At 37.6% G+C, this 25726-nt stretch overlaps 5 protein-coding genes across 7 annotated transcripts; 1 reads left to right on the forward strand and 4 right to left on the reverse strand.

Annotated features, from left to right (window-relative positions):
- Positions 1-3: 3 nt before the first annotated feature.
- On the reverse strand, positions 4-819 carry LOC126690358 (uncharacterized). Its single transcript, XM_050385463.1, has one exon. It carries the CDS (start codon positions 817-819, stop codon positions 4-6), a length of 816 nt encoding a protein of 271 aa, XP_050241420.1.
- A 3631-nt stretch (positions 820-4450) lies between these two features.
- LOC126690359 (disease resistance protein RPM1-like) lies at positions 4451-10225 on the reverse strand. The gene is made up of 5 exons (XM_050385465.1): positions 9943-10225; positions 7270-9562; positions 5238-5558; positions 5108-5176; positions 4451-5018 (listed from the first exon to the last, which is right to left on the reverse strand). Exons 1-5 carry the CDS (start codon positions 10223-10225, stop codon positions 4451-4453), a joined length of 3534 nt encoding a protein of 1177 aa, XP_050241422.1.
- Positions 10226-10470: 245 nt separating this feature from the next.
- LOC126689423 (uncharacterized) lies at positions 10471-14905 on the reverse strand. 2 transcript variants are annotated; one of them, XM_050384613.1, is made up of 3 exons: positions 14741-14905; positions 11083-11268; positions 10471-10917 (listed from the first exon to the last, which is right to left on the reverse strand). In XM_050384613.1, the coding sequence occupies exons 2-3, from the start codon at positions 11251-11253 to the stop codon at positions 10846-10848; spliced, it is 243 nt and encodes an 80-aa protein (XP_050240570.1). In that variant the 5' UTR covers positions 11254-11268; positions 14741-14905; the 3' UTR covers positions 10471-10845. The 2 variants fall into 2 exon arrangements, with proteins under 2 accessions (XP_050240570.1, XP_050240571.1); XM_050384614.1 differs by having other exon boundaries at positions 14798-14898.
- Positions 14906-14975: 70 nt separating this feature from the next.
- Positions 14976-18932, forward strand: LOC126689422 (prefoldin subunit 2). 2 transcript variants are annotated; one of them, XM_050384610.1, is made up of 3 exons: positions 15023-15135; positions 16132-16176; positions 18099-18932. In XM_050384610.1, exons 2-3 carry the CDS (start codon positions 16171-16173, stop codon positions 18549-18551), a joined length of 459 nt encoding a protein of 152 aa, XP_050240567.1. In that variant the 5' UTR covers positions 15023-15135; positions 16132-16170; the 3' UTR covers positions 18552-18932. The 2 variants fall into 2 exon arrangements, with proteins under 2 accessions (XP_050240568.1, XP_050240567.1); XM_050384611.1 differs by lacking the exon at positions 16132-16176 and having other exon boundaries at positions 14976-15135.
- A 2231-nt stretch (positions 18933-21163) lies between these two features.
- Positions 21164-21966, reverse strand: LOC126689424 (preprotein translocase subunit SECE1). The gene has a single exon (XM_050384615.1). It carries the CDS (start codon positions 21894-21896, stop codon positions 21387-21389), a length of 510 nt encoding a protein of 169 aa, XP_050240572.1. The 5' UTR covers positions 21897-21966; the 3' UTR covers positions 21164-21386.
- Between the last annotated feature and the right edge of the window lie 3760 nt (positions 21967-25726).

A 25726-nucleotide genomic window follows, 5' to 3' on the forward strand; every position in this document is an offset into this window, starting at 1 on the left:
TATTCAGCTAAGGCTATGAAAATCAGCCTGAAGAACATCTGCAATCTCTGGTGGTACATCTTCCATCCAGACTTGTAATGACGAAAAAGAAAGTGCCCGCCTCGCAATCGAGTGAGCTATAGTATTACAATGCCTCCTTACATGAGAAAAAGAAATAATGGAGAAACTAGAGGCTAAGTACTGTATATCCTTGATAATATGACCGAACTGTGCAAGGCTATGAGAGTTTGACTTCAGAGCGTTCATGAGGATCTGTGAATCACCTTCCAGCACCCCCTTATTGAGACCAGTTTCCAACGCCAGCTCCATTGCACGCCTGGCTGCTAAGGCCTCAACTTCAATAGCTGTACTAGGTAGTGGAAGTCGCTGAGCCAAGGAGACCATCACCTCCCCCTTGCTGTCCCTAATCACCACCCCTATTCCGGCCTGGTTTTCATCCTTGAAAAGTGCCCCATCAAAATTAATCTTGTACTGTTGGTGCGCTGGTGGCTGCCACTGCATTGAGGGTCTGTCCGTAGCTGCTGTTTCTGCATAATTATGCAGCAAAAATTCATGTAACCTGGTTCGAGCTAATTGCACCAAGTTTGGTAGATTTTCACCTCTTTTCCCAACCCTCATATCATTCCGTCTCTTCCATACAGCCCATACAACCATAGCAAATAGTTCCGGATCCCTGTTCTCCGCCAAAATGCATCCCATAAGATCATCAAAGCTCTTTATTTGCCTTAGACTGTGCTGGTTCCAAGCTTGTACCGAGAGCCAAATTTCCTCCAACTTCGGACAGAGGTATAGAGCATGAAGTGTGTCTTCTTGCTGCATCTTACAGTGATCACAGCAGTCATCATTTAACACCTTTCTTTTAACTAAATTCTGCTTCGTGGGGAGTGAGTTTTTCACAGCTCTCCAACTAGATTTTTGACTTTACTTGGCACGTTGAGACCCCATATCCCCTTCCACAGTGGCTTGAGCATCAACGGATCGGACTGACCCGGTTGTTGATTCTGAAATTCCGTCTGCAGAAACTTATAACCCGACTTGACTGTGTATGCTCCATTAGCACTGTGAGGCCAAATTAGTTCATCCGGTTGCTCAGTGAGGCAAAGGGGAATGCTTTTCACCAATGTTGCCTCAAATTCCAGCAAGGTTTCATCAATTAACTCAGTCTTCCAGCATCTTCGTTCTTCATCAATCAAGCTTTGGACTTTTGCTTCAGCCAAAACATCTATCCGTGGAGATAAAACTAGTGCTGAATGTTTTTGTGGCAGCCACCTATCCCCCCAAATATGAGCTGACTTCCCATCTCCAATTCTCCAAATAGCCCCACGTTTAATCACATCTCTCCCTTTAATAATGCTCTTCCATGCATAGGATGCCGAGCTTGGACAAGTGGCCTCCATGACTGAACAATTTGGGAAAAACTTTGCTTTAAAAATCCGATAAAACAGTGAGGATTTATCATGTAGAAGTCTCCAAGTTTGTTTAGCGAGCAAAGCATCATTAAAACGGGACAAGTCCTTGAATCCCATCCCTCCTTGCTCCTTTGGCTTACATAACTCTTCCCACCTTACCCAATGCACCTTTCGACTATCTCCTCGCTGCCCCCAAAAAAATTTCCGAATAAGAGCTTCAATGTCATGGCACAGAGTAACCGGTAGTTTGAAACATGACATAGTGTAGGTAGGTAAAGCTTGAGCCACTGCTTTAATTAAAATTTCTCTCCCCGCTTGTGATAAGAGCTTGCCTTCCCACCCTTGGAGCCTTTTCCAAACTCTTTGCTTAATGTTAGCAAAGCAATCCTTCTTTTTTCTCCCTATGAAACTTGGCAATCCCAAATACTTCTCATATTGCTTGACCACGGGTACTCCAAGGGCTACTTGAATTGAAGCTTGCATTTGGTGGGAAGTGGACCTGCTAAAAAATAGAGTAGTTTTATCTCTATTTATTTGTTGCCCCGATGCTTGCTCATAAGTGGTTAGGATCTCCAAAAGCTTCTCACACTCATTAATTTTTGCCCTGCAAAAAATAAGGCCGTCATCTGCAAAAAGAAGGTGTGTTAGCTTCGGTGCACTTCTACAAATAGAAACACCCCTTATATCTCCAGTCTCCTCTGCTTTTCTCAACAAACCATGAAACCCTTCTGTGCATAATAAGAATAAATAAGGAGACAAAGGATCTCCTTGGCGCAGCCCCCTTGAAGGTGTGATGTGACCATGTGGCTCTCCATTAATTAAAACGGAATAAGTAGCCCTTGAAATACATTGCATCATCAAATTTACCCAAGTGTCTCCAAAACCCATCTTCTTCATCAATTTCTCCATATACAACCACTCCACCCTATCATACGCCTTACTCATGTCCAGTTTAAGTGTCATATACCCCGTCTCCCCCGAACCATGGTTCCTCATATAATGGAGGGTTTCGAAAGCCACCATAATATTGTCAGAAATCAATCTATCCTTCACAAAAGCACTTTGTTGTTCCGACACTAGGTTGGGAAGAATTTTCTTCAACCTGTTTGCCAAAACTTTTGAAAAAATTCTGTACAAAACGTTGCTGAGACTTATAGGGCGATATTGTGAAATATATTCAGGACTATGAACTTTAGGGATTAAAGTTATGAAAGAATGACATAAAGATGGAGGGAGATTACCCGAATTAAGGAGATACAGAATATCATCAACCACATCATTACCCACCAAAGACCAATAATGTTGGTAGAAAATGGGTGGCATTCCATCCGGTCCAGGTGATTTCAGGGGAGCCATCTGCTTAAGAGCTGTCTCTACTTCTTCTTTTTGGAACTCTGCCATCAAATCATTGTTCATATCATCTGTTACCACCCGGGGTATTTGAGCCAAAATCTCATCAAAATTCTCCGGGTTTTGGGAAGTGAAAAGAGCCTGGTAAAACTCCAACACAATCTCCTCCATTCGGCTAGGATTAGTGCACCATTGGCCTTCATTATCATACAGCCCCTTGATGTAGTTTTTCCTTCTTCGTTGTGAGGCTTTGCTATGAAAAAACCTCATATTCCTGTCCCCATCTTTTAACCATTGCACCTTAGCCCGTTGCCCCCACATCTGTGCCTCTTTATCAAGGAGTACATTTATTTCTTTCTCCAATTTCTTCATCAGTAACACCGAACCCCCACTACAAGCTACTCTCTCGGCCTGAGCTAGATTTTTCCTCTTTTGTTCCAACTCCCGTCTCACATTCCGGAAACAAGTCTTACTCCATTTGGTTAGGCTTTTCCCGCATTTATCCACTTTTTTTATCACTCTCTCTCCCCTGTGGCTGTCTCCTCCCTGCTGCCATACCACCTCAATTGTTGCCCCACACCCCGGATCACTCATCCACATCTGCTCAAACCGAAAAGGCCTCTGTTGCTTACAGTCCATTCCATCCGGATTGATTAACAAGGGCTTATGATCTGAAGTGGTAACATCAAGATGATGAACTTGTGTATCTGGAAACAAAGAAAACCACTCATTGTTAGCCACTGCCCTATCTAATCTCTCCCATACTGTGAAATTTTCATAATGCTTATGCCATGTGAACTTTGATCCCACAAACCCAAGGTCCATAAAACCACACTCATCCAATACATCTCTAAAAGCTTGCATCTGACTATGAGGCCGAGTCCTACCACCCAATTTTTCAGATTGCTTTGTAACTTCATTAAAATCTCCCGCACATAGCCAAGGTGCATGACTTCGTGTTTTCAGATTTCTCAAACGTGCCCAAGCTTCATGTCTGAGTTGTGTATCTGGTTCTCCATAAAAACCTGTGAATCTCCACTCCCCTTCCTTATTTTTGCAAATTGTGACATCAATATGGTTCTTTGAAAAAGTCTCTATATTTAAATCAACCTCCTCCTTCCAGTACATCACTAAACCTCCTGATTTATTTCTCCTAGGTGCAATAAATCTATGCTTAAACTTCAAACGATCTTGAATGAAAATTAGCCTAGCTTCATCCGTCCATGTCTCGGCTAAAAACACAACGGAGGGATCTTTTGCCCACACTATTTCTGCAAGCTGATTTTCTGTACGTTGGTTCCCAAACCCCCGACAGTTCCAACATAAAAGACTCATTGGTTTTGGTGGGGCTGGGAACCAGCCTCCGCCAATCTCTCTTTGTCACCTTTACCAACCCGAGAAACAATTTTCTTTTTTTTTTGTAACTCCGGCTGACCCCCAGGAGGATGAGCACTCCGCTTTGAACCCACTGCATCTTCCATGATAACATCAGTGCCTGTGGTATACCTCAGCTGACGTTTCCATGTAGCTATATTCCCTGTGTTAAGTTGTGAAGTATCGGATAGAGCAGATGATGGTGCACGGTTACTGCATGATAGTGTTGCATGTGCTTGAGTGGCCGTCATGTACATTTCATTAATTGTCATCGATTCCAAAATATTTTCCTTGCCCGTTGGAGAGTTTGATTTGGGCTAAAATTCAGTTGCCGTGTCAAATTTGCTCAATTCTCGATTAATCTCCTCTAATTTCTCTTCAAACAACTCAGCAGATAGGCTCCCTTTAATCTGATCCGTATTACCAGCATTGACTTCAATATCCACGTGGGAGTCTGTATGGAAAGGCATGGATTCTACCGGATTTGTCTCCTGAAAATCAGGAGATTTATTTCCTTCCTGATTTGGCGTCTCCTTCTCTGTACCGGACCTGATAATTTCCGGCACCGGACCCCCTCGCCGAATCATCACCCTTGGTTTTTCATGCTGCTTTGCTGTAGTCGGTGTACTTGAACTTGTAGTCGTTTGCTTGTAGAAACCCAGAACAGAGACGGAGCTTCTTTTTGATCGCACAAATGGTAAAGCTCTGATCCATGCACCATACTGTTGGGCTTCAGATGGTAACGTGCCACCACTCTCAATCCACACCTCGCAATCCCGGTCATCGTGTGTGAGATTGCCGCACCAGTAGCACAGGTTTGACAGCCTCTCATATTTAAAAGAAACCCAGATTTCCTTCCCATTTTCCAAAGAAACCACACGACCCCTGCATAAAGGTTTTGAAATATCCACCTTGACTCTTACTCGAACAAAACCATCTCCCATACTGTCACATTCCACCGTGTTTTTGTCTACCACACCAGCAGCGCCACAAATCTTTTCTGCCACAGCCCTTGTTCAAAACCGAACTGGTAGTTCGTGTACCTGTATCCAAAAAGTCACCGTATTAAAATCAATCTCTGATACCTCAACCTCTTTGTCATACCTATGCAGAACCATAAGGTGCTTATCAAAGCTCCATGGTTCTGTATTAAGAACTTGCTCCAGATCAGTTTTGTTATCGAAAGTAAAGAGCACCACGTGGTCACTCTCCTTTGTCACCCTAAACCCGTTTTTCATCCTCCATATGGGTGTAAAAGTTTTGGCAATAGCCTCCACATTCAGAGCCCTCTTAGTGAGAAACTTTGCTGCAAGTACGAACTCTGGTATTGCTTCTTCCTCTGTGATACTAACTTTAGAAACCTCCACGTCCGAGAGAGTAAGACAACTCCAAGACTTAGCTAACTCCTCCATCAATCTGAAAAGGCTAGAAACAGCCGATAGCGAATACAGAACTTAAGAATAGAGCAAAGCAAAAAGGTGTTTCCCCACCCCCGAAAGAAAGAAAAAAACCACTAAACCTTGAAGGTAAACCTGTTACCTCAAGGTACAAAGACGCCTTCCAAGGAAGGGACGGCTATTCTACGACCTAGGAGAAGATGGAGAGAACCACCTTTCGCTAGCGAAGAGAAACTTTACTTCTCAGTCCCCCTAAATTTTGCTAACTTTAGTAACACAAAGTATCAAGTTGTAGTTCCAATCACATAAATGAAGAAAAACAAAATTGTTCAACATGTATTAGTTGGAGATTATGACTTGGATCACTCATTTCTCTTCATGAGCTTATGACAACCTAACAATGAGGAATGTAGTAAAAATACAATTTAAAGCAAGAGATTTGCTACCCAAAAGAAGAATTGGAAAAACAAATAGAAAAATTGGAAATCTCATTAAGAATTTATATGTTAGTCTTGTGAATCTTCTAGCTAGTAGTTTGTGCATCTCTTGGTTACTAAGGTTAAGAGACGATGCAAAAAACAAAAAAGTACAACCTAAGAGCATCTTCCCAGAAACAAGGCACTAGTCCCTGTCCCCTACATGATCTCCTCAAAACAACAATGTCTCAACACAAATGGGGAAAATAATCAAGAAAATTATTTCTGAACATGGATAGCAGTATTCACAAGCCAATACAGGGGCATCAATGAAAAGACATAGGATGTCCCAAGCTAAAATGCAAGTACAAAAGACATCCTATCTTAAATTAGACTATAAAACTATAACCTTAGTGTGGGAGACTAACAATGTGAGCATTTAGCGTTCAAACATCCTATTATCTATGTCAAAAAAAAAAAAAAAAAAATGATGAGAAGCAAAGTAAGCATTTGGAAATTTGAAACAAAAATATTTATATATAAACAAATCATAGGCTAACATGTGGCTTACTAATACAAACAATACGTGGTTCAAACTGCAAATAAGACATCATAACCAAACCAAATCTAAGAAACCTCTATACATAAAATTGAAAATTAACATGCATGAAAGACACATAATGAAAAATCAAGCAAAAGTAACATAAGTCAATATCTTGTATCTACCAATTACTCAATGTCCACAGAGGACTTTCCTTCGAACATATGGTGAGCTTGACATACCCACATATAGAACACACCTATAAACACACTAACATACATGCATATACACCTTAATACATATATAAACACAACATTAAAAGTCAGACCCTAAAACTAATTCTATCTATTTCGAGGAACTTGATTTGCCTATCCCAAGATGGTAGCTAAAAGAAAAACTACAAGCAATGAAGCAGTACAAAGCATTAGTGAGCCTGATTCTACCACAGGTAAGGTAAAATAAAATAATTAAATAAATAAATTTAAACAAAGATATGATAAAATAAATTTAATTGCAAGAGAAAAGATAACTTATTTATCATGTCAAAAAATATTAGTTCCTTTTCAAAGTGAATTAATAATATGATATAAATCAAGCTTCTTACGAACGTATACAAATTTATTAGTGAAATAGCTTAAATGATGCAATTTTTTTATTTTTATTTTTTATTTTTAAGGATAAAAGATAAAATAAATGCAATGACCATTCATTTAAAGATAAAAAGAAGAAGAAGAACAGAAAGACATGAGAACGTACCTTCTTTAAACATTCCAAATTACTACCAGATGTACACCTTTGGGATGCGCTTCACCTTTGGAAAATCTAATCTTCCTTCTCTCTCAATGCGATTTTTAAGTTCCATTGAGACAGATTTCAAATCCAGTTGTCGAAGATTTTTAAGGTATTCAATGCCCTTGGGCACTGTCTTTAACTCCATGCAGCTGTCAATCTCTAGGGATTTCAGATTTGACATCACCCCTTTTTCTATTATTATCTCATTCAATGGAGGCAAATTACGAATTTCCAATCTTGTAAGCTTAAGAAAGCCTGTACTGAAACATAGCTGTTGTCCAACATAGGCATTAATAAGTACAAGAAGTCCCAGATGGGGCAAAGCAGCGATGTAAGGGAGTAGATTTTCTTCTTGTCTTGACCAATGCAATTGCAAATTTGTGAGGCTTTGAAGTGAACAAAACCATTGTGGCACCTTCTCTAGTTTTCCAGTCAAAATAAGCTTTCGAAGGTTGGGAGGAGGAGATGAGAGTGCATCCATTCTGAGAGTTTCCTCCTCATTAGTTACCATGATACCCAAGCTCCTAAGACTTGTCATGTTTTGAATTGAGATACATAAATCCGTCTCATTTGCTGCTTTCACTTTTGAAATACCGAATGTGGTCAATTGGGTCATGCTTCGAATTTGTCTTATCAAGTCATCATCTGCTTCAATAGTACCCATAGTTTGCAAATTCTTTAACTGAGTGATATTTGATGGTACTTGCATCCCTGTAAAACATTTGAAGTCATTCGAGTTTCCAATGTAGCGATAGTACATAATTAGATGCCGCAACTTTTGCAACTTTCCTATTCCACGAGGAAGGGTCTTTATTTGTGTGTCCCCAATGTCCAAGGTTTCAAGATTAAGGAGCTTTCCTATAGAATTTGGGAGCTTCTTAAGTAAGGTTCCCCTTAAATTCAAATATCTTAAGTTGAATAATTGGAATACTTCATCAGGCAATTCATCAATGGGGGCATCCTCCAAATCTAGAACCCTTAACATTTTACTTCCTAAAGGCAATGTTTTCAACGTCTTGTTAAAAACAAGAAAAGAGCGAATCTTTGACATATTTGTAAATGATTTGAGTTCTCCATCTGTTTTGTGAATTGAAATGCGGCGTGCTCTGCATTCTTTCATTTCTTCTCCTCCATCATGTACAACACCGAACTTTTCTTTGACTGATATTGATAGAGCAAGCTCTCGCAAAAGATCATGCATTTTGCATCTCTGTGGCCTTCCAAATTCATTCCTCTTTACAACTTGAAGCATGTTCCTGAAAGTGAGTTTTACTAGATAGCTATCTGCTACTTCTTCTAGAGTGGACCCTTCAACTTTTTCCACAAATCCTTCTGCCATCCACAGCTTAATGAGCCTTTTTCTTCGAATCTCATGATCTTCAGGGAAAATAGAGCAATATAAGAAACAATGCTTCAATTGATATGGTAAATCGTTGAAACTAAGCAACAAAATGCTCTTCACTGCTTCTAGCTCAGGAGTTTTACTTAGATCCCAATTCAAGCTACTATAAATTTGATTCCATTGAGACGTATTCTTGGAGTACATAAGACTGCCCAAAGCCACTATAGCAAGAGGTAGGCCTTGGCATTTTCCCACAAGTTTTTTAGAAAAACATTCAAGCTCTGGCGGACAGCTTCTGTTTGGACTGCTTAAGAATGCTTTCTTGCAAAAGAGTTCCCACGCCTCTTCCGGTTCTAGCAATTGAATATGATGAACATAAGGTATACCAATAAAAGGATGGCGAGCTACATCATCTTTACGAGTTGTAAGGATGATTTTGCTCCTGGATTTGCTCCAGAATTTGTTCTTGATTTTGCTCCCAGGATATCTCTCTCGAAGTGATACTTTTAGTTCGTCCAAGACATTTGTGTCCCAAACATCATCTAGGACAAGAAGATATGACTTCTTCTCTAAGCAGCTCACCAGCATTTCTACTAACAGTCTGTAGTTCATGGAACTCAAGTCTGATGGATTTGTTTCCTTCCTTGACTCATAGAATTCCGTAATCATGCTCCTCAGTAAGTCTTCTACATCATATGTTTGGGCGACAGTGATCCATGCATAGCAATCAAAATGTCTCTTTACAGCGTCACTGTTGTAGGTGCTGGCAACTAGGGTGGTCTTGCCAGATCCTCCCATCCCGAGGATTGAAATGACAGTCTGTTGTTCTCTATCCTTCAACCACGTCTTTAATTGTTTTCTTTTATCTTTGACCCCTACAAGTTCATCTTCTTCAACAAACAAAGATGATTCAGCATGCCGCACAACCCATTTGTGACTATCTATCAAGATCAAGGCAAACACTTAGAGCTGAAGAAGCCAGGTTCAACATGTATAGCAGAAGTTCAAGAAGTCATCTCAGAAGCTCTTGTCGTTTAAGTAGCTGTATTTGATTAGTGATATACGACTTGTAGTTTAGTTTTTACTTTCTTCCATTAGTTGTTACACGTGTGTGGGTTGGTTACTTACACGTGAGAGAAGTTGTTAGTTAGTTGTTCTGTTTCTGTTAGCTTAGCTCAGAGCTTAATGCTCTGTTTCCGTTCCTAGCTGATCTTGGTGATGTATATAAGGACACAAAGTAAATTAATCAAAGCAATTCAGTTTTTCCCAATTCTTTCTTTTCTCATACTATCTTCTGAACTGCTCCGCTCTATGTGCTCACCATGATATTTCTGATTTAACTCTGAAATGGTCTTGATTGTATTATTGATTTTCTGTAACTTGCTGGCTATTTTATGCCTCACGCAAATAGTCTCTGGAATATAAATTGTGCGGTGAAGGAACCAAGCAAATCGACCCCCAATGTGGTGGCTATTGATGTGATACATGAACATATCAATAACATCTTCAACATCATATGCTGTGTTCTTCACTTGTGTCAGCGAAGTTTCCTCTCCGGCACTGCTTGCTCCCCTTTTATCTGCATCTATTAAAAAAGATCGCATTCTCGTCAACTCATGCTGGACATCTTCAATTGCATTCGAACCCCCGTTAACAGCGACGCAGATTTCAAGTCAGTTTAGCAAAGATCACCAAAATATAAGTAAAAACAAAAACCATAACATAAATAACTAAATTTTTAGCTTGTTGATCAATTTATCTTCCATTACTTTGATAGAAAGGTTTCAATTCCCCTTCATACTTTTAAAAAGAAAGCCAGGGAACTAAGAATTGGTAGGGGCAACTGAAATACAAAAAGAGGAAAAATAAAGTTTATTTGCAGGGGTAACTGATGCATTGACAAATGTGAGCAGATAAAAATAAAATAGGTCATCACTTATCAATGAGTAACATGTCAAAGCTTTTAGTATGGTAAAGAAATAACTCTGATGCCTTTCTTGTCTAATTTCATTCTACCGAATGTAGAGTTGCTGTAAAATTCTTCACTGCAACAAGAATTAACATAAACTACAATAGATGTTTTCATCGGATGCATTCAATTCAAATTGGGAAATGATTTCTAAACTTTTTTCTGGTCCAACCAAAATAGTTCCCATGCTAAGGCTCTGCAACTGAACTTGAAGGATGAGACACTAATAAAACATTCTTTCTCTATAAGCCCAAACTACTTTCTTCCTCTGCTAAGCCTCTGCAGGTGGTAATTAATGCTTCCCCAAGACTTTCTTTTATTGGTTGCCTGTAACAAAGGCACTCAAAAGTTTTAGAGATATATACTGCATTGGATAATCCAGAAGAAAATAGTCAAAATTTCAAAAAAAATGGGATGAAAAATTAGGAGTAAAAAGCCGTGTAAAAAGATAGGAGAAGAATATGCTGCAATAAATCAGAAAAGTTATATCACCTGAGAGTCCATACAGACACTCAAAAGTTCCTTCTGCCGGATGCACTTATCATTACTGTTGTTGTTGACAGCCAAGCAGTTGAGAAATGCAATCATTTCCTTCATGCAAGGTTTGTGAAGAGAGCTAAATTTCTTTGGGTTAATATAAAGCGAACCAGCTTTCCGACCCATTATCCTATACTTAAACTGCACATGCCCAACAAGACAGAGTAGACTCAACAACTTGGAAAAAACAAAGGACACCTAAAAGAGTTCCAATATTCAAGAAAATAATAAGAATAAAGAGAACATGTCACAAACAATGCAAGACTTGTAGACATTTCAAAGTACATATATACCAGATATACTTCCATTTAAGGACCGAAGAGCATGCACCGATTTTAGTTAAGTCACACATGCACCCTTCACCCTTGTTTTTATGGGAAGAGGAGGTGCCCATATGAGCTAAAACTCGTTGACAAAGAGCACACACCATTCTATTGATTGCAAGATAAATCCACTAAAGAATACCAGAGAATCTGAAAAGTTTTAGATTGGAGATTGCACTCTAGCATGGAAAGCAAGTTGCTTGCACTTCAATTATTAACCCAAGAAACATCTTTCAGGTTTACAGCAAAGCTTTGTTTCAAGAATTTCCATTAATCAGATTCTAGACCCATATTTTACCCCTATAGAACTCATATTTAAATCCAAAATTTCTCAAATTTTTTTAGTTGAATTCAACACAATTATATTGGAGTCCTTTTCTCTTTTGGATAAGTATTAAGCCATTATATTAGGATGATGTCAATGTTGATAAACTACATGACATTATATTGAATTCAACTGTTAATGTGGTTAAAATACAATGCCCACCTTGCCTGTTTTCATCCCTTCTAAACCTCAACCTCACCAGCATCACCCCTTGCTAGTTGCCAGTCTCTCTTCTTGATGTCCATTAGATTTGATGAAGATCAACTCCATCTTCATTAGATCTTGCAGAGATTGGCTTGGATTGCTGGTCTTGACATTGATCTCTACCCAAATTGATGGAATCGCCTAATCTGGTCAGATGGTTGGTAAGTAGATTTGCATCGGTTGGCAATGGGTTTCTTTCTTCCCTAATCGACATGGTTGAGTGACAGGGTGGCCATCATACTGAACCCAGTCAACTTGTGATCACCCTTGCCTTTGCCAAATTGCATATCTATCACCTCATTTCATGATTCTCTTTCCCCTTTTCCCTTCCTCTCCTATGAAATTCAGGTTGCATATGGGTTTCTTTATGGTCCGTTTGGATTGAGGGGGAGGGAGGGGGAGTAGAGTAGATTTAGTACAAAATTAGCTTATTTTTACCCATCTTTACTCTACTCCCCTCCACTCCCCCTCCTTCCCCGCTCTATCCAAACAGGCAATTAAGGAGGTGAGAAGAGAATTGATTTAACTTGGGACAGTAACCTGCTGGACAGCCTTTGGAAGACAAATGGTACGGTCATTTTCCCCTAATGCACACAATTGACTGGGAACCATACCTCATAAAGCAAAGGTCAGTAGTTCGAATCTCCCCTTCCCCCTCCCCATGAGGCCAAACATATTTATTTAAAAAAAATAAATAAAAATTTTCCCTAATGAATTCCGGAAAGAGAACTTTCATAAAAATGTCTTTGATTGCGTTAAAAAAACCAAACTTATTGTTGATTATTGGAAAGTATTAACATTAAATCCTTGGCTGGGATTCAGCATATTTATAAAGTTATGGTCAACCTAAGAGGAGCATGTCTGATTATCTCACCTAGAAACAAATTCACTTTCAGTAATATCTCTCACTGTTTTTTGTTGAAACTGATAACTGAATTCAATATACAGTAACATAGTTTAGCACCATTGATATCACATCACCCCAATATAAGGACTTCATTATAATTGTGTTAAATTAATTTTATAAGAAAATTTGGATTCAAATGAATTCTGCCGGAGTAAAATATGAGGACCGTGAACTTGACAAATTGATATTATTGGAACAAGGCTTTGCTGTAAGTTTTTTATTGGGGAAAGTAAATGAAGTGCAGAAATTGCAACTTTTTTTGCAAGAGTGCAATATCCATTCTAACACTTTTCAGATTGTCTGACATTTGGTGCTCAATGTGTACGTGTATGTGTAATTTGACTTTTCCAATTGCCTGGCATCAGACGCTCTATGTTAGACTCAGTAACAGTATACCAGTTTGCTTTATTAATCAGTAATAGCAACATCATAATAGGTTGACAAGCCACTTCTCTAAACCTAAGTCATTCAATAATATTAAAATGTCAAATGGAAACAACCACTAACCTAAAGACAACAGAAAAATCACAAGGAAATAATCACTAACACAAAGATAACAGAAATATCACATGGACAAACAATCACTGACACAAAGACAACGGAAATCACATGCAAACATTGTCTGAAAAAAGAAACAGCAAATTTTAATGTAACATATACTCCACGACCAAGCCCTAACAATCAGCTCAAAAAATGATACAATGTACCACCAAGTGACAAGATAAATGTGATAGGTACACTTGTAAAAATCAATCCCAAATAATCTAGACAGTAGACACCAGTAAATATCATAGATATGATTCACATATACATAAAGAAAACAAAGAGCCAACAGTAAAAACTAAACATAAATCGAAGCCTCACATTCACGGCCATCCCCTGAATCAACCAACTCACCTCCGAACTAAAAAAATCAAGTTTCCCTAGACTCTAAAAAATGGCTGGTTTGTTTGATAAGCAAGCTGATATTTATGTGGATATTAGGCCAACTTATCCAATCTACCTATTCTCGATGCTTGCTGCTCTCACCCCTCACCACTCTATCACTTGGAATGTTGGCACTGGCAATGGTCAAGCTGCTATTGGTTGTTGGTTGCCTTTTTACCTCTCTATCTCTCTCTCTCTCTCACATGCACACATACATTATTTGTAGCTTGATCAATTTTAGCCAGTTTCAATTGAGCAAAAAAAAAATAAATAAATAATTCTAATGTGGGTGCATATCTAGCTTTCTTCAAGTATTTGATAATTCCCTCGGCCGTGTGTGTAGTGAGTCCCTCATCTCACAAACATAGACACAGATAATTACACAGAATAATCAATTAGAGTTTGAACGAAAATATTGATTAGAAGTTTTGAATCTTGGATTTCAAAGAATCTCTCATGAGTCCTTGAGAACCAGTAGAACTTGTACAATTTCGAGTAGTCGTGTGACTCATGTTAGGTCGATGGTTCCAATCAAAAATTAAACCCGACTCTAAATGGAGTTCAAAACCCAACAGATTATTAACTTGTTGAGAAGTTGTTTTAAGAGGTCAATTTCAATAAGCCTACTTCATGATCCGCAAAGATGAATAACATGGTCCTTTTGTAGAATCATCCATTTGGCATGTTCAAATAGAGCTAGAGTCATATAGAACCACAACATTACATACACACACACACACACACATATATATATATATATATATATATATAAGCATTTCATCATTTCTGAGTAGTTTAAATGAATTGAAAAAACTCAATAATCTAGGTACAATATTTTTCTAAGGTAAGATGTATGAATAGATAGACTTTGGTGTCTCAATGGTTACATGTATTTAAAAAAAGAGGTTCAAAGAAGAAAATACATACATAGAGAGAAATCGGCGAACACAGTAAGCAATAACACTAGATGGTATTAGAGCTTACCGCCGGTGCCGCCGCCGCCGCCGGTGATGGGTGCGCAGAGAGAGAGAGAGAGAGTACCGTGTAGCGACGCTAGGTAGATGTCACTGTGAGACTAGAGCTACTCAGATCAGATGTGTGTAAACTAAGTTTGGTCGCACGAGCGGGTCACGTGTCATAAAAGGACTAAATTGTAAATTTTATTTTTGACAAGGACTAAATTGCAATTTAGTCATTTGTTTTTTCCTTTTCTTTTACCTCGTCCCCTTCCCTCTAAACACAGCACACCGTCAATTTGTCAAATACGTAGTACTCAGTTAAGCTAAGCCCAGCACCACTTTGCTCAACCTCTAATCGACCTGGTACCTTTTCTCTGTCTCTTTATTTCTTGTTGTTGTTATTTTATTTATTATTTATTATTATTTTTTTTGTGCCTCTTATATATTCCTTCTTAAACTGGAGGTCCAGGGCTTCGTTTGGTGTCTGAGAAATCTGAATAAGAATGATAACGTTGTTTTGGTTTTTCCTATGAGTTTTCTGTCTCATTTGAACCAAAGTAATTGGTGTTTTAGGCTGTTATAGTGTTTGATCTGAATAATGGGGATTTCTGAGATTTCTTGGTCTTGGGTTTTCATTCTTCGATTGTGCTAGGTTATATTTGGTAATTTGAATAACTAGTTTTGTTTTTGGTTAGGGATTTTATGTATAGAATAATTTAATTAATCTACTAATGTTCATATATTGTTATATCTGTTATTGAATTGAAACTCAGATTTTTTAACAAAGCTTTGTTATTTAGGTCCAAAAAAAGAAAAACAGTAAAAAGTAAAAAGAAGTGCTAGTTATTATAGCTACATAATTATTAGCACTTTACACAATGAACTTCAAATATCATTCAACTGTAATTTTAAAGAGTTTCAACTTTGCTCTTTATACCAGTATGATTTAGGTCTCTGGAATAATGGGTTACTCTAAAAGACCCCAAGGGGTAGCAGAATCCGCCCGGGACCTTGCCTCATTAAACATTCGGGTTACTAGTTCGATTCTCCCCTTACCCCTCCCCTTGGGCCAAAAACTCACTAATTTTTTGATAAATTCGATAGTTACAATGAGAGGGGGTGTTGAATGATGTCTTTGTTAGAAACCCCAAAAGGTGCCAGTTGAACTACAAGGCTCTAGTTGGGCCAAAAACTCGCTTCTTAAAAAAATATTAAATATGGGCTGATTTTGGATTACTACCAAAACAACGGAAGGGTTATATAATCACAAAAAGTAGTGAGTTATTAGGTATATGAATATGGATTTATGTATTGATTGCTTTAGAGTTGGTTTCACTAGCTACTGTCTCATGGGTTCAGGTCTCGTTGTTTGAACTGAAGCTGGTCATGAACTTGTAAATGCAGGTCAGCTCAGATTTTCTGATTTTTGACTCTGGAATTTAATTCTGGTTTTCGTATTTCATAATGCTATTGGATTTAATCAAAATCCAAAAGCAACTATAAAATGTGTTGGCAATTTAAAAATTCTGAGATGCCAATCATGTATGAATTTAACAAGGATTGGTATAGGCTATTGTTATAGGTAAAATGAAATTACTGTGTTGAAGCTGCATCTTCAAAACCTTTTTATTTAAATTTTGATGACCGTCGGATTACTCCGTTGCAAATCAAATTTTCGTTGAGAGCAGTTTTGTTGCCTGAGCAATGTAGTGAATTTGTATGCTTTTATTAACTATGCAATTGTTTCATTCTTGTCTCGATCTTTTAAGCATGTTGTGGGTCATGTTGCTTAATTTTGGTTAAATTTTGATTCTCTTCTTTCATAGGGTTTAGTGGCAATAGCTTGGGTTTGGGATTTTAAATGTTATTTGTCTAGGATATTATTGGCCCGTTTGGTACATGAACTTAAACACATGTTTTCAGTTTTTAAACAACATTACACGTATTTCCACATATTTTTTCACCCACATGTATTTCCAACAAAACTGAAAATGTTGTTTAAACACATGTACCAAATGGATATATTTGAGAAGTGATTAGCAAGGTTTTTTGTCCCAAAATTAAAGGACAAAAGTTTGGAGACATTTTGTTGGTTATATTATTACAAAGTGCAAGTTATCCAGTGATTGATAATGTTTTTAAGCATATTGTTAGATTCAAACAATGAAGTTCATGTAGTTGGAATCCATGGAAGCTTCTATTCGTTTAAAACCACATTACTTGTGCAATAAAAATATTTAACTTCATGTTTAGGCCCTAACAATTAGAAGAACTAGGGGCATTGAGTTGTTTAATTGATTTTTCTCAAGGTTGTATTTTGCCCACCATGTTTTGTTTTGCTTGTTTTTATTCTTTGGTCCAAAGAAATCTAGTGTTTTGCTGTAATGCTGACGGGCATACAATAATATTAGGCTCCTTGAATTGAATGTGTTTACCATAGGAATATTACCTGGTACATGAGTCACTTTTCTATAAGGAAGAGCAATGCTATAATAAATGTATCAAGTTCTATATGGTGGTTTTCAGTTTGTAGATTAGTATGGATTCTTCTTCTTCTTCTTCTTTGTTTTTTTTTTTTTTTTTTTTTTTTTTGATATAAACTGAAACTGTATATTCTTTCATAAACATCCACCCAAGTCTTGAATCCATGACCTCAATCTCCACCCTCTCCTTGTGGGAGAATAAATTTTCATTTGAGCTAGTGCTCATTGGCATAAAACTAAAAACTGGATTGATGAATTAAGTTCATTAAAATTAGGTTTTCAAGGGGAAAAAAGAAAGGGAAAACATTGTCTTGCCAATGAGCTATAGCTTAAATGGCACTTCCTCTTCCCATAATAATGGGATGGAGGGTGAGATCGTGGGCACTTGTGTGTGTAACTCACCAAAAAAAAAAAAAAAAATCTCTTGGATATTTTAGGTTTATGGATTTATCAAAAGAGGAACAAATCCTGCAATTGCTAAAGCCAATATATTAAGCATCTACCAACCACAGGCCTTATTTCTTCAGGCTAAAACTTTGTAACCTCCTGATGAATTACCTGAGTTGCCATATGGGATTGAAGTCCTTTAACTAAAAAATCTGTCCCTGATTGTGGATATTGTAATGGATCAGAATTTCCTATCGGAATACATATCCTAGTTATTATGATATTTCCTTCTTCTTCTTCTTTTTTTGGGGCGGGGGGGACTGTTCTATCCCACCCCCTACAATAATGGTTTACTTGGCAGGAATACCTGTGCCTATATGGAATGTTCCTTCTATCCTATATACTTATCCTTTTTATTTATTTCTTTTTAAAAATCCCCTCCCCTTTCATTTGTAGAGCATCATGGCCAGCAGAGCCGAAGATGAACAAAGGGAACCAATAAATGAACAAGCAGTTGCAAATAAGTATGCTTCTATGAGGACTGAACTAAACCAAATTTACTCAAAAATCACTGAACTAGAGATGGAAGTGAGTGAGCACTCATTGGTCATTAATGCTATCCAGCCGCTTGACCCAACAAGACGGTGCTTCCGGATGATTGGAGGTGTTCTGGTGGAGAGAACCATCCAAGAAGTCCTACCTGCTGTCCAGCGCAATAAAGAGGGGCTTGAGGAGGTTATTGCTAGGCTCAATGAGGCTTTGGAAAAGAAGAAAAAGGAAATTTCTGACTTCGAGGCTAAATACAAAATTAGGATAAGAAAGCCTGATGGTGAGACCAAGGATGATGGTGGGCGGAAGGAAGGTTCTGCACAGGGAGTTCTCGTTGGCCCTGCTGGTGGAAGCGAATGATGGTCTTGTATCTTTTGCCCCTTTATATTTTCATATTGTTATGTAAAATTTCTCTAGTTTTGAACTAGGTGTTGGAGACTTGGGTGTTTGGTTGATCAGGAGGATAGTAGACTTTTAAGATTATTGCTGAATGTTTGTGTTTGTTACTTTTGTGTGAAGAGGAGGGCTTTTGGTGTTGTACTCGTGCAAGTGAGGCTGAGGTAAAATTTTGAGCATGAGTAAAGGTGTCTTCTATATTTGACTGCTAGACTTAAAATCTAGGTCTGTATTTAGGATTATCAAATGTTTCTGATCATCAAGTCCCTCTTAAGGATCTTGCTTGAAGTTGTGCTGTTAGACATATCAGAATATCCAAAGGCAGTGCTGTTTTTTGTTGTTGAACCATATCTAAACCACGTTGCTTTGGCAGTGACAAAAAATGAATTGAAAAACCTGTAAATATTAACTAATTATAAAATCTTTTGCAAATGCTGTAAGGGCAAAGATCTTCCAGGTACAATTCTTTTTTTTATTTAATTTTTTATAATCCAATGCGATGATGTATGTGGGAGATGGGGCTATTACAGTATTACTGCCAAAGATCGAGTACTGCTGCAAGCGATTCTGTCCAAAGCATCTAAGAAAGACAAGTAGATATTCTTGAGTCCTAAACTTTCTTTTTTGGGCTGCAATCTCTTGGTTATGAGAAATTTTCCCTCTGCATTTGAGTTGAATCAATCACCACCACAGCTTAGAAGTGAACAATCCATAGCATCATTATGGTCTATGGGTCATGCTTGAATGCCGGTTCAACCAATTGAAAGCAATTGAATGGGGTTATGGGGATGTCCATGGATCAAATTTTGGGATGGAATTCCCAAAATTTAATAGGGTTTGGTATTTAAAATATTTAAATGGTTTGGGCTTGGAGCATTCTTTTTGTCTCAAATCTAACCCATTGCCATTCCTCTATTTTTATTTTGAGCAGAAGTTGAATAGGTCGGTAATGTCTAATAGAGGTTTTTTACAAAATAGACCTTCGGCTTGATCACTTATTATGGACTAAAAAAACTCAGCTCTACTCTACAAACCCTTTTCCTTTTGATTCAATGGTATCCTTCGGCTCAGATCTCAAGATATATTTTTCACCTTAAGTTTTGGCACTAGATTTGCTCTTTGAAGTACTACAATAACAAAATTGTTACAATATTCAAAAATGTTATGATGAAGTCCCATGTGCCTGCTAAGAAGTCCCTGCGATGTTGAAGTCCCATGTGCTTGCTGAGAAGTCCCTGTGAATTTCCTTAGGCATGCGTCTCATATTCTCCTAACATGTTCTTTGGACTCATATTGAGATTCTTGAAAAGCCAAAGAAAAAGAAAGGAATCCTCATACTTTGATCTTGTCATGATTACTTTGGTCTTGTCATTCTTCTTCTAACAAAGTTTGAACATTATAAGTTGAAGAAAAGGACAAAAATTTTCAGCTGATTTTAAGTCAAAAAGTGGGAAAAACACTGTTCACTCCGAAATTTTGCCTATTTAAGGGGGGTTATCCCTTAAGTTTAGGACAGAATTCTACTTAGGATTTTCTCTTTGGAACTTCTTCCTCTTAGAAGCTTTTCTCTAGAGAGAATTCCTTGCTCCTATTACCTTGTTCCTACTACCACTATTTTCTTACAAAACCTTGTAATTAGGGATAGTTCAAGCTTTGTAATTGTTAACTTGTACTGTTGAGATCCTGTATTCGCTACTATTGTAAGTGTTTATTCTACTTTTAATAACAAGTATTTTCACTTTTCTGTTCATTATTCTACTTGTTGCTACTGTCACCTTAGACGGATTACCGCCATAACAGACGGTTCTAAATTACTTTCATTTACTTTGAATTATTTTCATATATACTGCTTGGCTGATTCTACCGCCTTACTATTGTTTTTACTTTTAAGTTATTTACTTACTTTCACTATATTACACTGTGCTTCCGTCTCTTCCCTTCAGCTCTTCCCTTCAGCTGTGTGTCCCCTTCCCCCTTTATGTGGATATATATATATATATATATATATATATATATATATATATATATATATAAAGATATGAAGAGATTTGAAGTTGTGGGTTCACTCATGATGATTGATTATTATCTTCAAGTCAAGACATCATTTGATTTTTAGTGTAAATGAGATTTGAGCCTAAATTTTGTTCTTTATTCAACAGCAAAGACTTTACCAATTGAAACCCTCAAAATATGTATTTTCTTGGACTTGGTTTGGATCCAGTGTCCAGTTACACTGAACCCATTAAAATGATGACACGTGACCAAAAGTAAACATGTGTCACTTTTGTAATAAGTCCCATATAATTGGACACTAGATCCAAACTTTGTCCTATCTTCTTAATTAGGCACCAAAGTCTATAAACAACATGAGTTAAAAATTCGTTTTTAGTCCAATGCGATAGTTGTAATTAGAATCAGAAAGTACATTGGAAAGGAGAAGAGAATTGACACCCCAAATCCAATTTGAGGTCTCCTTTGTCTCCTTTACTCCTTAGGATAGATAGCAAGTGTTTGATTGAGCTAACCTTGTTACAATTAATTAAGTGGGTACTAAAGTCTATAAAGTATAAACAACATGAGTTACAATTTCGCAATGTGCATAAAAAAAAGGTTGCTAGCAAGATTTACACAATTCATTCAAAAATTCTCCAAAAGTCTTACCCTAGAACACACTATATGATCTCACTCACAAAGTCACAAAATGTGGCACATACATCTTCTTCCCACGTGTCTTAACCTTAATGGGCCTCTCTTCCTTCTTTACTGGGCCGAGCCCACGTGTCTTAACACCACTATTTGTCAGCCGAAGAAATCCTGAACTCCTCTACCGGCGAAAACCCGGTCAGAGAGCTCAGCCAAAACGGCATTCACAGTGAGCAAAACGACACTCGACCCTGCAATCACACCCAAAACGACACCCGTCGTGCCCAAAACCTTACCAAACGGCGGCCACTCGATCTCTCCGATCTCCTCCGCCACTCCGCTCCACAAACCCCCCTCTCCCTGCTGCTGCTCCTTCCTCTTCCGCATCGCCTCCTTGATCTCCGATCCCACCTCGCCGCCGGGCTGACTCTCCGATTCCGACTCGGTTTGCTGGGCCTCGGACTCGGGAGTTTCTCGGGTCTCTTCAATGGCTTTGAGCCTGAGACTGAGAGATATTAGGTTTAGGGGTCTGAGTTTGGGGTGAGAAAGAGAAAGGTGACCGACACGTGGCGGTTTGGGCAGTACGGACGTGCGTGGGTGACCGGCTTTTGTGGGTGGTGGGAAAGGAGAGGTCACCGGGAATTGTACGGACATTGGTAGCGCCATTTTTCCTGTGTGGTGGTGAGTCTCAAAATTTGGATGACATTAGAGAACTCTATGCAAGCGCTTAGCTATGTCTTTAATTTGGGTGTCAATTTGGGTTGGGCTTTGATTCTAGCCCAAAACCAGCTTTGCATTTGTTTTAAAGCCTATTTTTTCTGCCATTAAGATCATGGCCCATTTTAACTCTTTTATCATTTTGTAAAATGATTGTGTGTAATTAATAATTATTAATTATCATTGAGTTTTATAATAATAACTATTATTATAGGTTAAGTGTAAGTTGAGGGGGTTAGACCCCTAAATCTAACCCTAGAAAAGAGGCATAGAAGACTTTTGGGTTGTATTAAGGGAGCCAATGTTTTCTTGTGTCTGTTCCGTGAAGTAAGCCTCTCACAAGCTGGTAGTCCCACATTTGTGTTGGGTGCACAACATGTGAGTGGCACAGAACAGAAAATATTTGTGTTCATTGAAAGAAAGAAAGATATTGCATTTGATTGGAGAGAGGTAGCATTTATTAAATTATTAGTATAGGATGACTAGAAGTTAGTAATGAAGCTAACCCTTAAAGAGAGACACAGAACACAAAATACCGTATTCATTGGAAAAAAAAAAAAAAAAAAAAAACTAGAGATTTTATGATGTTATGAATAGTAGTGTATTTCTAAACATGGACGCAAGCTCTTCCCTCTAACCATTAGATTTTATAAAGATTTATGGTTTAAAAAATGGGTAATTTTTATTTAGTTACAACATGTATAAATTGAACCAATATATAATTATTTATTTATTTTAAATAGGGATAAATAACCATAGTTCATTTAATACAAATTTTCTATTCCATTTCTTTTGTGTTTTACTTTATGTTTCACTAATTGCAGTATGACATGTGTATGATTTGTTTCCATTTTAAACTTTGATTATTTTATGAGGAAAGTTAAAACAAATGTAATAAGATGTGATTGATGAAATATAAAGTTAGACACAAAAAGTGGGAGAGAGGATTTATATTCATAGTGCATATAAAGTTGGGCTGCGTATAAACTAAAGGTATAACAAGTATGAAAAATATTGAAGGAAAGAGTTCGGAGTAGTGGCGACTCCAGAAATTTTTTTTAGGATGTTCCTTAATAAGCATAAATTACACAATCTAATAAAAAAAAAAAATTTGTATATTGATAACTGTAAGGGCAATTTTTGGGGCCCAGACCCAGCAAGTAAGTGGTTCTGGCCCAAAAGACCCTAGACAATGAATTTGTGTAGAGAGCGGGTTACAGAACTAGGGCTGGACGAAGTGAACGTTAATTAGTTATATGCCATACAACAGTCTGAACGTGAGAATATTTCATTTATATTCACAGAATACCGGTCCGAGGAGACGTATGAGTGCACCTCTTGCTTTGATTAAAGATTACAGAATTCTTTAATCTCTCTCTCTCTCTCTTTTTCTTCTAAATTTTCCGATCCCTTCTTCATGGGGATTTCCTTCTCTTATATAGCCTTCTTAAATTGATAAGAGTCTTACACTTGTTGACCATCTAGACCTTCACTTGAGTGTCTGTCCCATCGGACATCCACCTTATCTTTCTGTAAGTTACACTGGCCAATGTAACACTGTTCGCCTGTCCTCTCCACATTAATGCAGCTGAAAAAGTAGTTTCCTTGCATTTAATGCGGCAGTTGTGGCTTCTCCCTGGACGTCTTACATTTTCCTCTTTCCCGCTGTGTGAGGCTCATCCTACTACCCACATTTGTCTGGGATGGCTCTTCACTGTGGAGGGGGCGCACATTGGGTCCGTATTTGTGTGTCCGAGGAGACATTCCTCCTCGGACGTCTTTTTAAATAAACTGGGCTCAACATAATTGGGCTAGAAGTCTTTTGGTCCCCCTTTCTCCTTTTGGTCATGGTTGGGCTCCGTGCGGGGGCTCAAGGCTCATTGTTGACTTTGGGAATTTTACCCCTACAATAACAATAACAATAAAAAAAACACGTAAATACATAAAGTTTACAATTGCTTTCTACGTGATTTTCTTATCAAATATTTGTCCATAATTCTAATAAAAGAATAAACAATAAACTATAAGTTCATTTGAAATATTAATAAAATTATTAATTATTGTTATTTAGTTGTTTCATTAATTTGTTTGTCTTTTATAAATTATAATTTGTTATGTTGTTGTTTCATTAATTATAAAATTATTAGTTATTGTTTAGCCTAACATAATTTAATTTGTTTGTCTTTTATAATGTAATGTTTTATTATTGTTTAGTCTAACATAATTTAGTTATTTAATTTTTTTATTAATTGTCTTATATAATTTGTTATGTGTATAATTAATATGTATAATGTAATTAAGAGTTGAGTGGGCCAATCAAGTGATAAACCCAAGCCTTAAATTATACCCATGTCAAAACCCAAACCATAAACCAAGGCCCACCCTTTAATTTAATTTAATTTTTAATAACTTTTTTTTCCCTTTTCCTTTGTTTTCTACGTCAGGTCTTTTTTTTTTTTTTTTCTTTTTTTTTTTGACCGAAATAGTAGAAATATATTAATCAGAAGAAAAAAAACAAAAAACAAAAAGAAACCCGACCCAGGAGCTTTACAAGCACAGAACGGCCTAGAGAAAACAATGGACCTATAGCTCCAAAAACTTCCAAGGCTTTTTTTTTTTTTTCTTTTTTTAACTTATGTGTCATTTTTGCTTTAACCCTCCTTCATACGTGCTTTACATATCCTGTCTCTTCTAGATTTTTCTTCAGATCTACTTTCCTCTTTTCTTTCTTCGTCCTTATTTCTTTGTCACAGCTTTTCTTCTCTCTCAATGTTCTCTTCAAGCATCGTTTTATGCCGCCACCTTGCTTCTTTCAACAAGCATCGTTCATCCCTAATAGCACCTCCATGCTCCTCTCTCAAGCCGCCTCTACCCGGCACAACGTCTCCTCAACCTCCATTACTGATCTATATTTGCTTTGTTTGGATTATAGGTTTATATTTTCATTATTTTGTATGGGAAATCAAGAGTTTTTGTTTCGGCCCGGAATCCGTTTTTGGTTGAGGGTGTTCCTAATTTTGGTTGAGAGTGTTCCTATTTTTTTTTTTAAAGGCAAACAAATATATATATTTTTAATTATTATATATAATTTTTTTTTTCAAGTCAGGGTGTTCCTGGGAACACCCTGGCATGAATGTGGCGCCGCCACTGGTTCGGAGTTTAACTTAATGAGAATTTTGAGATTAAAAAAGCTGTATTTTAGCCTTGAAAGATTTATGCTGGATGCTTCTAAGTTGTTGGTTGAAGCTTGATCTCGTGAAGATTCTGAGCGTAGAGAGGGAAAATTTCTGACTTATCACAAGTTGACACATCATACTACAAAATCCACAAAGTACGGCCAATTACAAAATGCCACGTACTGCTACTAGGTTTTGCTATCGCTATTCACAGAAATTTGCCAAGTGTTGTTGAAATAAGGGCATAAAATGCATGCAAAAAACCAATCACACATCAACGCGTGTAAGCGATGACATAAGCAGCCTGACGCGTGTAAGTAATGACGCAGGCAGTCCAATCGGATGTTGACATGTGTCACCTTGAAAATCAAAACATTTCGGCCAATCAAAAGATGCCATGTGTCTTGGAGAAAAAGTCTTAAAGCTCCTCCAATCAGATTGTGACACTTGTCACCAATCAACCTTTGCCACGTGTCGCTCACCCACCCCCAAACTCTTATAAATAGAAGTCTTCCGAAGTTATTTTAACACACCAAGACATCCAGAGCACAATTAGCATCAGAGAAGATTCAGAAGCACTTAAAAGTATAGAAGTTTTGCAGG

The sequence above is a fragment of the Quercus robur genome, chromosome 6 (genome assembly GCF_932294415.1).
Source record: "Quercus robur chromosome 6, dhQueRobu3.1, whole genome shotgun sequence".
NCBI classification, from domain to species: Eukaryota; Viridiplantae; Streptophyta; class Magnoliopsida; order Fagales; family Fagaceae; genus Quercus; species Quercus robur.